The sequence below is a fragment of the Siphateles boraxobius genome, unplaced genomic scaffold (assembly GCF_051911475.1).
Source record: "Siphateles boraxobius isolate OS27281-9 unplaced genomic scaffold, OSU_SipBor_1 7, whole genome shotgun sequence".
NCBI classification, from domain to species: domain Eukaryota; kingdom Metazoa; phylum Chordata; class Actinopteri; order Cypriniformes; family Leuciscidae; genus Siphateles; species Siphateles boraxobius.
This window is the reverse complement of record NW_027509197.1, coordinates 17620263-17633862: the sequence shown is the minus strand read 5'-3', so window position 1 is coordinate 17633862 and position 13600 is coordinate 17620263. Positions and strand designations below refer to the sequence as shown.

The window sequence follows — 13600 nt, the reverse complement described above, 5'->3', positions numbered from 1 at the left end:
ATAACCTTCGCTGTGAAGTGCATTTTTATATATTTCTTGGCTTGAAGCAGTAGCCCATTTGTGCAACTCTGTAAGTCAATAACAAATAAGAAACAGGTGGGTAAAAAGAGATTCATTTCATTATCACAGTGCTGACCCAAAGAGATCTGGGCTTTCACTGGCCCTCAACATAATTTCTGAATGGATGAATGGTTTTGATCTTTTGATTTCGATTTTTTTCGGTGTGAGGCTATTGGTAAACGAGGCCAGCATTGTATAAACCATCCTTTTACTTTTGATCACTGAATTGCAGTTGGATAAGGCAAACGCAAACAACCCTGGCACACCCCCCACCCCCATTTTATTTAGATTTAATAAATGACATGGTTTCCACTACCTTAACCTCAGTCTTTGTGTATTTGATCATTTGTGTTAAAAGCTTATTGCCACGTTTGTCAAATGACTATTTACAGTTCTTTAATGTGTTTTAGTAAATTATATTTTCCCCATGTCAAATGTTGGGTCACATAGTCAATTTGCTTTGTATCATTGATTTAAAAGGTTACATTTTGATTTGGTGAATAAGTTTTCAGTTTACTGGTCTATTGTAGGTTACATTTTGATTTGGTGAATAAGTTTTCAGTTTACTGGTCTATTGTAGGTTTGGCTGTGATGAGAGATGAATGGATGTCTTAACAGTTCCTCTGCTGACGGTCGTTGCCTTGGATCTCTGCAAACAGAAAACAATTCCCACTGTTAGAAAGCACACAAGAAATGTGTGGAAAACATATACAGTGGATTTAAAAACTTCACAAAAAGAACCAGAGCAAATATTTCTTCCTTTTTGAGTAAAAGAGCAATGTACCTGGTTAGGCAAGCCTGGACAAAGTGCTTTGCATGTGTAGAGTAGTCATCAGACAGAGAAGGCATTAAGCCCTTTCTAGCTCCAATGTAAAAAAGGGCTGCCATCTTGTTCATGTGTGCAAGGGGTGGTTTTCCTGTGGCCATTTCAAACACAGTGCAGCCAATGCTCCAGATGTCTGATTTCCGTCCATGACCTGTCTCACTTATCACCTCTGGTGCCATCCAGTATGGAGTACCATGTACAGACTTCAAAAGGTCACTCTTACTTCCAATTGAAGTCTGAAGACAGCTAAGACGACGAGCACAACCAAAGTCGATTAACTTGATCACTCCGGTGGGCATAAGCATGATGTTGTTCCCCTTCAGATCCCTATGGATGACCCTGTTGGCATGAAGATAGGCAACACCTTCCAGAATCTGTTGAGTGTATAGAACAAAGACCTTCTCTGGCAATGGTCCAAACCGGCTCAGGATATTTGAGATGGAGCCACCTGGAACATACTCCATGAATATGCTTACAGTATTCTCACAGAGAGCTGTTCCCAAGAAACCAATTATGTTAGTGTGATGAAGGTTCTTAAGAAGCTCCACCTCTCTCTCCAGGCGATCATACTCTTTTTCTGCCATCTCTGAAGTTGAAGCATCCAGTGCCACCTGTTTTACTGCAATCAGCTGACCTTGACTGGTTAGCCCACAGTACACCTATAAATTAAGATATAGAACAAAATGAGAAACATAAAACTTTTATATCAGATTGTACTTGGAGATTTATTTTAAAGCTAAAAATTGTGCTTTGAAATGTTTATCATTTAAACACCTACTGTCCCATAAGCTCCTTTACCCAGAACTTCTCCTTTTGTCCATGTAATAGCATGTGAGCAAGATCCGAGAGTGTTGTGTAGTTCGCCTGAGGAAACACCCTGATGGATGAAAGAAACTCAATGTGATTAGCCATAGAATATCGACTTAAGGAATGGGGTAGTCATCTCTGCTTTTAGAGAGCTACCATCCTGCAGAGTTCAGCTCCAACCCCAATAAAATGCACCCATACCAGCAAATCAAGGTGCTCAGGGTTATTTGAAATTGCAGGCAGGTGTATTGAAAGTGGGTTGGAGCTGAAGTCAGCAGGAATGTAGCTCTCCAGGAGCATTGCTGGCTACCCTGACACTATGTACACGTCAAATATGTTAGAATGTTACCTCATTTAGAAATGTATTAAATTTTGAAGGCAAGTTATGTTTAAACTCTGTGCCATCTCCCTTTTCAGTCTTGAGTGTTTCAACATCTCTTTTCTCAAGTGAGATCAACTCCTCTGCCAAAGACCGCAGCAGGTCATCAGTGAGAGGTCCATCACTGGCTTCATCTAGAAACCTCGGGTGCACAGGTGATACCGTTCCATCACTTGTCCATGTATTGATCAGTGGCTGCGTGGGCAATCTGCTCACACATGATATTTCAGATTCACTTTTAACACCTGCCACCATTGGAGTCTGTTCTTGATGTATTATGTCCTTAATGGGATTTGCTTTGGGCACAGTGTTGGAAAGTACTTCTTCAATCACTGACAGTATGGAGGTACATTGTCTTTCTACGCCTGAAATTTTCCTCCCGTCACCCGTAATGATGGGCATTTCAGATTTCTTCTGGACAGTTCCACAAGTAGAAGTTATAATGACATGGCATTTATTCTCTGAAGGAGGAGGGTGTTTCTTCATCCCTTTGGTAACATTATCCCTCCGCTTGAGATGCCTGCACTTAGCTCGACTGGATCTCTCAGATTGCGCTTGTTTCCTTCGGTTAACCTCCACTGTTTTTTGGCCCCTCGGTTTTCCATTTATCTTACTTTTAACTTGAAGCGCTGTATGAACCTGTCTTGCTTTCTCCGCAGAACAGTCTACTCTGAGATTTTCATAAATTGGAGTTGCAAACATTTCATAGATTGCTGGACCTTCATCTCCCTGACTGATCTTCAGAAACATGTCATTGTAAGTGACATAATCGACAGCAGACCTTGCTCGCTGTGCTACTCCGGATGCAGGCTTTTTGGATGCTCTTGCACTTCTTGGATCTCTGTGAATTTGCTTTTGACTGTTATTGTTTACTTTCTTGTCATCACTTGACCTCATGTGCTGAAAAGGTTCAGAGATCCTTCTTGTTGTTGGGCCTTCATCTGCTGTTTTTTTGTGAGCTATTGTAGGTGCTCTTGGCAAATATTTGTTAGTAGTTTCTCCTGCAGTTACTAGGCTTGTGGGTTTACTTTCTCCTAGTTGCAGCTTTGATTGAATTGGTGAATTTATCCTGTTCCTTGTACTTTTAACAGTACTTAGATTTATGTGTGCCAGAACATTGAATGACTGGTTTGTCTGAATAGATGTTTTGCCTTTCCTGTCATTTCCTTTAGTTTTCTGAACTGGTTTGTTCTTTTCATCCGTAGTTTGTTCTACTTCAGAAATATCCTCAGTGGTAAAGTGCTTCTCATCTGCGATAAAACGGGATTCTCTGACTAAATGTTGTATTTCCCTGACTATGCTTTTGTGTCCTTTAGAGCAGCAATCCAAAGTTGGACACTTTCTTTGAAGATCCTTTGAATTTTCAGTTGTTTTGGAAGATCTTGTATTAGCCTCGATCTCCCTAACAGTCAATGATTCGACAGCTGTATAGCCTTTATTGTTGTCTGAAATTATATTGTTTTTATCTTTTGTGGTATTGCTAATTACAGAACTGACTAAATCCTGAAAATCCAAATAGGTCCCTAATTCCAAATTGAGTGATTTCTCTAATCCCACATGTATCTTGTGTGCATCTTGGGGCACAGTCTCATCCTCCTCTTGGCTACTACTGCTGCAAGAGTTGCTCTCTTCACTGCCCGCTCTGGTGCCTCTGGATCTTCGTGAAGACTGGCTGGAGATCCTTTCCAATCTTTGTCCAGATTGTGATGAGATGGGCAAGATGTTCCTTTGTTTTAAGATCAATGAGTGCTCAAGACTTGAACGTGCAGAACCATCCGTGCATCTATTGTCCAAAGGAGTGAGATGTTTGTCTGTCCTTGAACATAGAGTAGGTGGCATCTGGTAATCACATCACAATAATCAAAATGCTATTAAAGTCAAGATGTTTTACTTTTATTATTTGTATTTATTTTGATAAGATTTCACTCACCTTCTGCCTGTTATTGTCATCCCCTGTGTCAACAGCTCTAAGCCCTGTAGTTAATTAAGAAGTTGTAGAAGATTTATTATATGCTTTCCCTTCATGTGACAACCTTTTCAACAGAATTTTTCATTCATGGCCATCAAAATTTGCACACAGACACAACTTAAAAGTAGAGTTACATTCAGCCCCATTAACTCAGCAGGTCTTCATTTTTGGTCACACACCAACCACAAGGTCGGCAACATTCTTTTTGTTTGAAAAATACTTCTTGAACATTGTTGCAGATTTTTCTTCCTAAACCTAACTACTCTATCTTAAACTTCGGCGAGTCTCCAGTCGACTACAGCCTTTTACCTAAAATTATATTTTGGCGAGTCTCCAGTCGACTACAGCCTTTTACCTAAATTTCAGCGAGTCTGCAGTCGACAACAGCATACATCTAGTCCTATACTCCAGCGAGTCTACAGTCGACTACAGCATACATCTAGTCCTATACTCCAGCGAGTCTACAGTCGACTACAGCCGAGTCTTCAATTGCATAAATTCTAACTTGTTTACTAACTTACCCTGCTGCAGCAGAAAATAACAGACCTCGGGAATTCTCGAGCAATACTCAGAGAAACTCCACCCATAAGAAAAATACAACCCTCTTTATAGGGTAAGCCAGACATATCAAAACAGAATCATCATGACTAATCATCACGCTCTTAATCACCACGGTTGGTTACATTGTTAAATCAAATTCCCCCCTTTTCATTACCCTTTATTAGTGGCATCAGCAAAATATCCTGTATCATCAAAAAACAATATGAGGGGTTAATATTTCAATAAATCATTTCACAATAAAATGGTTAGTGCAATTTCGTAGTTCCTTTTGACCAAAGTTATATCAGGTCAGAAATTTAGTAGGTTAGAGTTCGTCTGATTGCTACAGTATTAGTGCAGCCGAGGAGTACTTTCAGAGCAGCTCAGTGGAAATGTCCATAACATTACGCCAGCACTAGCATGCTGTAATTCTACTCCTCATCTGCACCAATACTGTCACCTGACGAAAAAGTTCCCACACTCATTCTTCTCAGGCTATCTTTGATCAAGATTCTGGGTTCTGCTGAAATCAGACATTGGGGGTTGAAGATGCACAGCAGTTGGATAATCCTGTCATAAAATCTGAACCACAAACGACTTCAAACCAGTTGCTCTCACTTATGATGAAAATTATGGAGAGCCTGTTCTTCATGCTTTACCTACTCCTACCTGGATGAAGGTACCTCTGTCAGGATTCTTTTATCTGAGATTGTGACTTCTCCAGCTTCTTTCAATTCATTCTGTTTTTATAACTGTAATCTCCAGGCAATACAAGTAAATGTCTCCTGGATCACAGACTACCCTAATAATACAGAAATGACTAACACTGGCACTACTTCCCTTCTTGTTTATCATATACGCAGTCCATTTCTAGTTTTTTGTTATCTGCAGATGTTCTTTGGAAACTCCTCCAGTCTTATCAGCAATATGGAAAGCAATGTAGAATTTCCTGAGCACTGGGAAAGCAGCAAAACTATGTAACATTCAATGTAATCTGGACTGTTTGGGGAGCTGCACCAGGGCTCTATTGATTCTGGCTATAAACACATCTCCATTGTGAACTCCATAGTGCTCCATGATCTGTACCTACCTTCTGGATTGCGTGCAGTTTTACTAAAGGCAGACGCTGGCAAAATGATCAGTTGACTGCTTAAATCATCACTGCTCAGACATTCTACGACCTAACAACAAATGCTGATTGAAAATGCAGTCAATGAGAGCAAATTGCAACAGACTCTGACAGGAGTAACCGACTAAATTTGATGCATGTATCTGTTGGTGTTGGTTGACATCTGTCGGTGCCGTGTGTATAGTTTGTTTGCACATGACATCACATCACTGCGTTGCTGTGGCGTGAAATGCAGATGGAGGGCAGGAAGCGATTTTCTACATGGGAAGCACTATCACAAACTCAAAATGCCTGTTTCGCATCATTTATGGTTGCTCAAATCCATCAAACCGAGAAACCACAAGGAGCTTTTATAGTTTACTTAACTTTTATTGTTTATTTACTTTAAAAGTTGTCGCCTTTTAATGGCGTTTTGCATCTGCTGATACTGACATTAATATGGATACCTGCTTACCTTTTGTTTTGTTATTGACTTGGTTAAATATTCACAATCTTCATGGTATCGTTTGCAGGGAAGAGAAGCTATTTTATTGCATTGCAGGATCATGAATTTCTGTAAAAATGTTGATCTGGTTACCGTGAAAACAGTCACGTGCTGCTGCTTATAAATGTGTTCAACAAGTGTTGACTGAAGTTTTATTGTTGTCATTGTAAAAATTCACTTTCCCATATGGACACGGAGGATAATCGGAGAGGGTTACATTCAGCGGACAGACACCGACACACTGTTTTTGTATTTATTTTATCAAATGACAACCAAAATCAAATCCACAGAAGCTTATGAACCATTTTGAAGTGGCTGCGTGCAAGTTATTTCACAAGCCGAGTTGACAGTCATACTCGCAAATGTAATGTTAATTATGAAACCAAACAAAGTACAGAACTTTCAAAAACACTATCCTGCGTCTTCCCGTCACCTCCTCAACCTGCTTCCTTTAGTGTTTTTAAAGGCGGAAAAAAGCATATTACATTGTTCAGTTTTCTCCCGGAGCGATGATATGAGTTCCATTGGCAATTCTCGATTCAGCGTGGAGGACCTACAATGGCGACATTTTTCACAATCACGACAGAAAATCAAAATACTCCCCTAAACTCAATAGCAGAAAGGCAGCTAAATATAAACAGATCAGACCCAGAACTAAACACGGCGTGACGGCAGCTTCAGATTCTTTATATCTATCACCTCAATGGCAGACAAGTCTTTCAATTCAGTAGAAACATATCTCCTCTTCATAACATAAGGATCACGTCCAACTTATGTTGTGATTTTCTGTTTACCTTTCTTGACCAGCACAGTATGGACTTTCCTCCAACTCATCCATTCTGCTTTTCACTTCCTGCCCTCCATCTGAATTTCGCTCGTCATCAGAATCACATGACTGCAAACAAGCTATAAGCCTTAACTTATGGACCAACTTGCATTTCAGCTGATGCATGTAGGTACAGTTTTAATATTTTACTGTGCTTTTTTCCCCCAATATAATCTGTCAAACTACATTCCAGGAAGTGCATTTATTCTTTATGTATGTATCTTTCTGTATGTATCTATTTATCTGCTTCTGTAATGGTTTAATACAAGATTTTTTTTCACAGTTAACAACGGTCTATACTTACTGTTATGAATGTTAGCCCGTGCTTTCAGCAGCACACTTGCATCAAGAAGAGGGTTCATCAGCATTGGTGCAGATTTGCTGAGCTGAGTGGCATGAGCAGCAGGGAGAACGGGTATTGAGGAGGAAGTCAAACTGAGTGATGGATGCAAGGGCCTTATTTTGCCCCAGTCTTTTCTACTCTTCCATATGCTGGGTAAGGATGAAGTCCGACTGAGTGAAAAATTTACATTAACATGTTCATATTTTTCAAAGCATTTAAAAATTAGCTATATCCTCTTTTGAAATGTGCTGAATGATTCTGAAAAGTAAGGGCAGAACTAAATCTCTCTCTCTCTCTCTCTGTGGATAATGGCACACCCTGGAAGCATAGTCTTATGTTGATGATGGCTTGATCCTGTAACTGTACTCCTCTGTACGGTCTTTGTTTAGAAATGAAAGGGAGCCACTGAATGGACATGGGCTTTCATGCAGACAGATTGTTTGTGAGGGCAGTTTGTTTGTGGAGTTTATGTATACTCAGCTGCTGATATTGGTGTTTAAGTCAGATTTGTTGACTCTATTTGCTCTCTTGTTTATCTGAATGCTAATTTAGTTTGAGGAAGTGATGAATGAGTGTATGCAGTCAGATGGCTAACCTCCTTCGTTTCCTCTCATCTTTGTCTTGTCTGATGTCCATCTTTGGCTCAATACAGCCCTCAAAGCAAATCCTGTTATCTGCAGAGACATCCAAATACACTCTGGGTGAAAAGGGTAATGTGAAACGTTCCCTATCTTGGTTATACTGTGGAGCTAGTATAAAAACTCACAAAAACTAGATTCACTATCCAAAGGCAACACTAAAACCAATACAAATTCATTCAAATTAAATCCACCAACATTTCAAGATCTATATATCATCGTACATGAATATTATTAAATGAAATGTGTTTGTCAAAATGTCCTTAGAAGCATTAATCCTTTTATCATATACGCATAGACATCACTTTTCATGTAGTTAACAGAAAACTATTATAGATAGATAGATAGATAGATAGATAGATAGATAGATAGATAGATAGATAGATAGATAGATAGATAGATAGATATACATAAGAATAGTTTGGAATAATGGCTACAGAAAATGTAGCTTTGACATCGCAGGAATAAATTACACTTTAAATATATTAAATTGAAAATAGCTTTTTTAAATTGTAATACATTTACTACTGTGTATACTGTATTTTGGATCAAATAAATGCAACCTTGTGAGCACTTCTGTCAAAAACATTTAAAACATCTTACCTACCTAAATGTGTGTGTGTGTGTGTGTGTGTGTGTGTGTGTGTGTGTGTGTGTGTGTGTGTGTGTGTGTGTGTGTGTGTGTGTGTGTGTGTGTGTGTGTGTGTGTGTGTGTGTGTGTGTGTGTGTGTGTGTGTGTGTGTGTGTCTCAAAAAATTACCTTTGATAAAGTCTATCCTCTCTAAAGTTGCCCAAGCCTCACTGAAACCAAATGTTTTACAGTTCCTCTGAGTCTTACATAATCCTGATCTGCGAGTGTCAGAGGTTCTCTGCTGATGACTCTGTAGCCTGAGTCATTTGAAATAGAGGAACCCAGAAAGCAGAGTCAGACACACCCCTCCCATTATCATGGATCCTCTGAGGGATTGGCTGAGAGCCTGAGGCTGGAGTGTGTGAGTGTGTGTTTCAGGGTGGTGGTTGCTGCCAAAGGGAGTGGTTGGTTGAAAGCCCGGTGAATACAGAGAATCACTGTCCTTTTGGAATGATTCAGCAGGTGTACAGTACCTCAGACATTCTGTATTCTGTCTTCTAGGATGAGCATAATTAATGTTTGTTAAGTCTATTCTAGCAACTCACCTTGGTGGATGTCTGCATTGTTCTTTTGTGCAATGATAATCTCAGCTGATTCTTTCTGCAAAAAAAGAAAGTCGGCATTAAACAGAAGTTGCAATAGTCTTTTCTTCCCTATTCTGATGTATATCTGAGTGAAACGGCTTCTTAACGAAAAATATATAGAACTGGACTCGATTTTGCCTATCGGGAATTGAAGCATAGACAAGCAATAAAAGCATTGCTTATGCACGTTTTAGTCTTTGACAAAAACATGATTTTCTCGACATTCAAGTTTTGATAAAAAAAGAATACATTAAGCTAGATTAGTTAATTCTTTTGAATATATTGCATGTTCAAATATTCATACAACAAATCAAAAAATGCTGGCAGGGAAGGAGTTAGTTTATGAGGGCACATACATTTAAAAAAAAGTGCATGGTTTAAATCGTTTATAATAAATACAGCAATATTTCCTGAAAAATTTGAATTGTCAATTTTGATTTCATGGAGACTTTAAAGTTCAGTAAAGGAAAGGTTTTCAATGAAACAGCTTTTATGCAGCAAGAAACAAAACTGCATAAAAGCTTTGAGGTCGACTGTCCCATACAATAACCTCTCACAGAATCCTACATGACTAATGCACCTGTTGACGACTGACCATCTGGAGGTGGTCCGTTCAATCAACTAACAAACACCATCATTAGCCAGCTGTGATGCATGTGACCAAGGCTCAGCCAAATGGAACGCCATTAAGGGCTTGATTAAAACATTTCAGAGCAAATAAACTACATTTAATTGGTTTTGCCTTTACAGTCCCACTGAGACATATTTATTATTTTATGCTGTAATTATACTTGTTCGCTTTTGTTCACTCAGTTCACATGGATTTCTGTGGGAGACACTGCCAATATTCACTGCATTAATGAGTAAGTCGTGTTAAAGCACCTGACCTTCATCTTATCTGAAACTGGTGTGCAACAGTCACGTGTAGGAGGGCAGCTGGAGTGTACAACAGGACTCGTTGACCAATTAGACACGTCCAGACACGTGAATATTGTATCTCCAAAATACAATACAAACACTAAAATAAGTAAACGCATTGAGAACATAAACAGGTTTCTAAATAATTGCACTACAAATAAATAAAAATAACACTGTATAAGCAAAATGCTCATGAATAAAACAGTGATTTGAGAACATTATTGCATATTACATTAGTTATAGTTGGCATTGCTGGGACCCTTACATTCACATGAAAGAACTTTTATAGGTAAAACATTTATAGTACTATTATGGACCATGTAGATCTCTTCCACAATTTATGAAAAGAAAAGTGTTAAAGCATGCAGTGTTTTACCTGTTTGCATTGAAGACTCCATTATTCTACAGAGATCTTCCTTCTTGGTGCTCTTTATCTGAGAGACGTACCACAGAGCAGTGTGACCACTCCGATCAAGGATCCTTGTGTCACTGGAAATCAGAACATGTGGATCAGTGACGATTTTTTATGAGAGAGGCCTCAAGAAATCAAATACCTTACCTTTGTATTTTATTTTTATATATTACAGATCCAAGAAGTAAAATTAACTGTAAAATTAAATAAAATTGAAATTGGATTTCTTACACCTGAAGAGACACAAGTTCTTTCACCACTTCCACGGGTTGATAGTCCCAGGGCATCTCGAGTCCTTCAAACAGATCCACATCCCTTACAGCCAGCATCAGTGGGGTCAGACCATCTCTGTTCTGTTTATTTAAGTCCATCAAGTCTGTCCGGGCCTGCAACACATAAACAATATAAGACTTGTTTGTTATAATTCCTTCCAGCAGCCATTGCTTGAGGTGAGTGTAAAAATATCTCATGACAGATGGCCAATACTGATCCATCAGAGATCTCCCTGTGGAGTCTGGCCTGCTTTGTTTGTACCTAGGGTTGATATCACATTTCAAACAGTCAAATGGCAAGTTAAAGTCTGAGCTGCTCACCATCAGGTCCTGTAGACAGTAGAGATCTCCCCACCAGGCTGCTAGTGAGAGCTGCCTCTGGTGCGGTATGCCACTCATCATAGCCATCAACATCTCCCTCTGGAGTGCTGGTTGACTAACGTGAAGAGCTGTCTGGTTGCTATGGTTACAAAGTGTAGCATCAGCTCCTCTTTCCAGAAGGAAATGCATCACCTGTGTTCAAAATGTATGTATGTAGTCTGAGCAATGCACATATGATGGTGGTGATATTAAGACCAACATCACGATTGCAAGTGTGATATTACAACAATTAAGTAAACAATAAGTTAATATTGAGTAATCTACATTTTTGACACAGCATTAGCAGTTACTTTAATATTTTTGTTCCACATGTGAAAATCGTTCAAAACGAAGCAACATCAAAATTATATGTTGCCATTCCGCTGTGAATGAGTCAGTCATTTTGAACTAATTGGTTGAGTAAATGCTTCAGTGACACACTCATAAAAACTACAAGCCACATAAACATAGACACGACAACAGCGTTTTTGAGCCCTATCGTCTGTGTAAACTACAAAAACGCGAGTTTGTGTAAAAAGTGACGGCATGCACGTGCGTATTACGTGTTCAGTAGCCGTGTAGTGATTTTTTTTTTTACAAAGTGACATCACCAACTACTGCCCTGGCATGCATAATGCAGCATTTTTAGTCATTTTCACGGATCCACGTGAATGGCGAAAAACGAAAAAGAAAAACGTAAAGGCGGAAAGAAAAACTTCATTCACCTTGACTCTCACAGTGCATGGGCATTGAATCTCTAGCGCAGCGGTCGGCAACCTTATGGCACGCACCACTGGTCACACGAATGGTTTGTCGAATCTGCGCATAAGCACAGGTTAAAAATCTCACACCTTAGTAGGCTATATCACCTATCTTAATAAAACAAAAGGCAGTGTGACTTTGATGAATAGTTACCTCAAAATGTACATCTGAATGCAAGTTCGAGCGACTTTAATTTAACTAAATGAAATTTTGCCTAATATACATTTCTTTAGCTATTGTCTCATTCCAGGGATTATCCCTTATAGGTTGCCGACCCCTGGTTGTACACTCGTTATTGGGGTACATTATGAGAGCGCACTCGGTAACTGCCAGTTGTTTTGAACACTGCTACATGGCTGTCCCTTTAAATAAATAAAGGTACAGTAGAGGGTCATACAGTCTTTTTCATTCCTGAATGAATGTTTAGAATGAATTGATTGAGTGAATCAAAACATGTCACTTGTCATCACTAAGTGGTGTAACGATGTAACATGCAGACAGTGTCACTGCAAAATCCTCATAACCAATGCACAGACACAAGCTAAAGGAACGATAGAAACAATTCAGTGCCCCCAGTGACGCTGGGCTGTATATTAGTATCCTTATAACTAATTGTGTAATCTTTAATGCAGCTATTAAATAAAGAAAACAGGAAGTAGAAAGGCTACTTAGTGAAATATAATGCCCATTATATTACATTCACTGCAATACACTCCATTACATTAGCCAGATTTACTACACAGAAGTCAGCTATAGTTTCTGCCTAGTTTTCATATCACACTAATGTCTCACCCTAGTAAAACCCCTTCTGCATGCACTGATAAGGGGAGTGCAGCCTTGTGAATCATGAGGCAGGTCAATTTCTTCCCCGGAGTAGATCCCTTGCTCCAGCCCCAGAGACACAGCCTCAAGCTCTTCCTTCAACAGCTGCTCCACAAAGCTGCTTCTTTCATGTTTATTCATGCTCTAGTGTTCTGGCAGATGCAGATGCACAAACACAGAAATTAGCAGCAGTTCTGGCACTAGTTGTAATGAATACCTTCCTCAGTATTCACAACATGTAAAAGTGCTGCAGTAAAAATTGTTCAGTTCTGTCTTAAGAGTGCAGCACAATACTATTTTAACTGTTTTTTTAACTTATGATACATTCCAAATAGTTTTTTTTCTTGCTTACTTATTAACACCCTAAAGCAGCTCATAATTGACTAATAAACAAAAATGAATGATCATGTATTTATGCATAAGAAAAAGAGAAGCTGTTGTGAGCCAAAAATAACAATTTATAATGCATAAAGTTATGCATCATAGAACTTCTCAAGACAAATTATTTTATGTTAAAGTAGTACTTATTAAATAAGAGACCATAAGAAAAGGTCTTGTTGTTGCTTACGTACATTAAAACCAGCAAGACTCACCAGTGTCACTCATCCGTGCCTCTCTGGATTGAAATGTTTGAGTTAAATTAAGTTAAATTAGTTCCAATGTTTATGTCCTTGTGTTTTAAGGGTCAGTCCTTTGTCTTCATTGCGTCTTTGCCTGAAGCAGATTTGAGTTTACAGCCTGTTGCCAAGGAGACTCTGCTAAGGAAAGCTTTGGCATGAAAACAATGAACTCACCATGAGACCTTTGTTTTGGTTTCTAAGGGGAAGTGTGCATTTTG

At 39.0% G+C, this 13600-nt stretch overlaps 1 protein-coding gene across 3 annotated transcripts; it reads right to left on the bottom strand.

The window, feature by feature from the left end:
• Window positions 1–439: 439 nt before the first annotated feature.
• Window positions 440–13495, bottom strand: map3k19 (mitogen-activated protein kinase kinase kinase 19). 3 transcript variants are annotated; one of them, XM_077215189.1, is made up of 15 exons: window positions 13356–13482; window positions 12733–12914; window positions 11140–11331; window positions 10778–10932; window positions 10511–10623; window positions 10104–10234; window positions 9178–9232; window positions 7959–8037; window positions 7325–7533; window positions 4003–4046; window positions 2043–3911; window positions 1665–1763; window positions 1363–1545; window positions 845–1260; window positions 456–709 (listed from the first exon to the last, which is right to left on the bottom strand). In XM_077215189.1, exons 2-15 carry the CDS (start codon window positions 12901–12903, stop codon window positions 619–621), a joined length of 3807 nt encoding a protein of 1268 aa, XP_077071304.1. In that variant the 5' UTR covers window positions 12904–12914; window positions 13356–13482; the 3' UTR covers window positions 456–618. The 3 variants fall into 3 exon arrangements, with proteins under 3 accessions (XP_077071303.1, XP_077071305.1, XP_077071304.1); XM_077215188.1 differs by having other exon boundaries at window positions 440–709; window positions 845–1545; window positions 10104–10213; window positions 13356–13495; XM_077215190.1 differs by lacking the exons at window positions 9178–9232; window positions 10104–10234; window positions 10511–10623; ... (2 more) ...; window positions 12733–12914; window positions 13356–13482 and adding an exon at window positions 8762–8904 and having other exon boundaries at window positions 440–709; window positions 845–1545.
• Between the last annotated feature and the right edge of the window lie 105 nt (window positions 13496–13600).

Bases quoted from the DNA above. Each gene is read 5' to 3' on its own strand.
- map3k19 (XM_077215188.1), bottom strand. From the start codon at position 12,903: ATGAATAAACATGAAAGAAGCAGCTTTGTGGAGCAGCTGTTGAAGGAA. The intron at 10,214-10,510 runs GTAAAACACTGC...TGTATTTTGGAG, and splicing joins GGAGTCTTCAATGCAAACAG to ATACAATATTCACGTGTCTG. The intron at 9,233-10,103 runs GTCAGGTGCTTT...CTTTTTTTGCAG, and splicing joins CAGTTTCAGATAAGATGAAG to AAAGAATCAGCTGAGATTAT.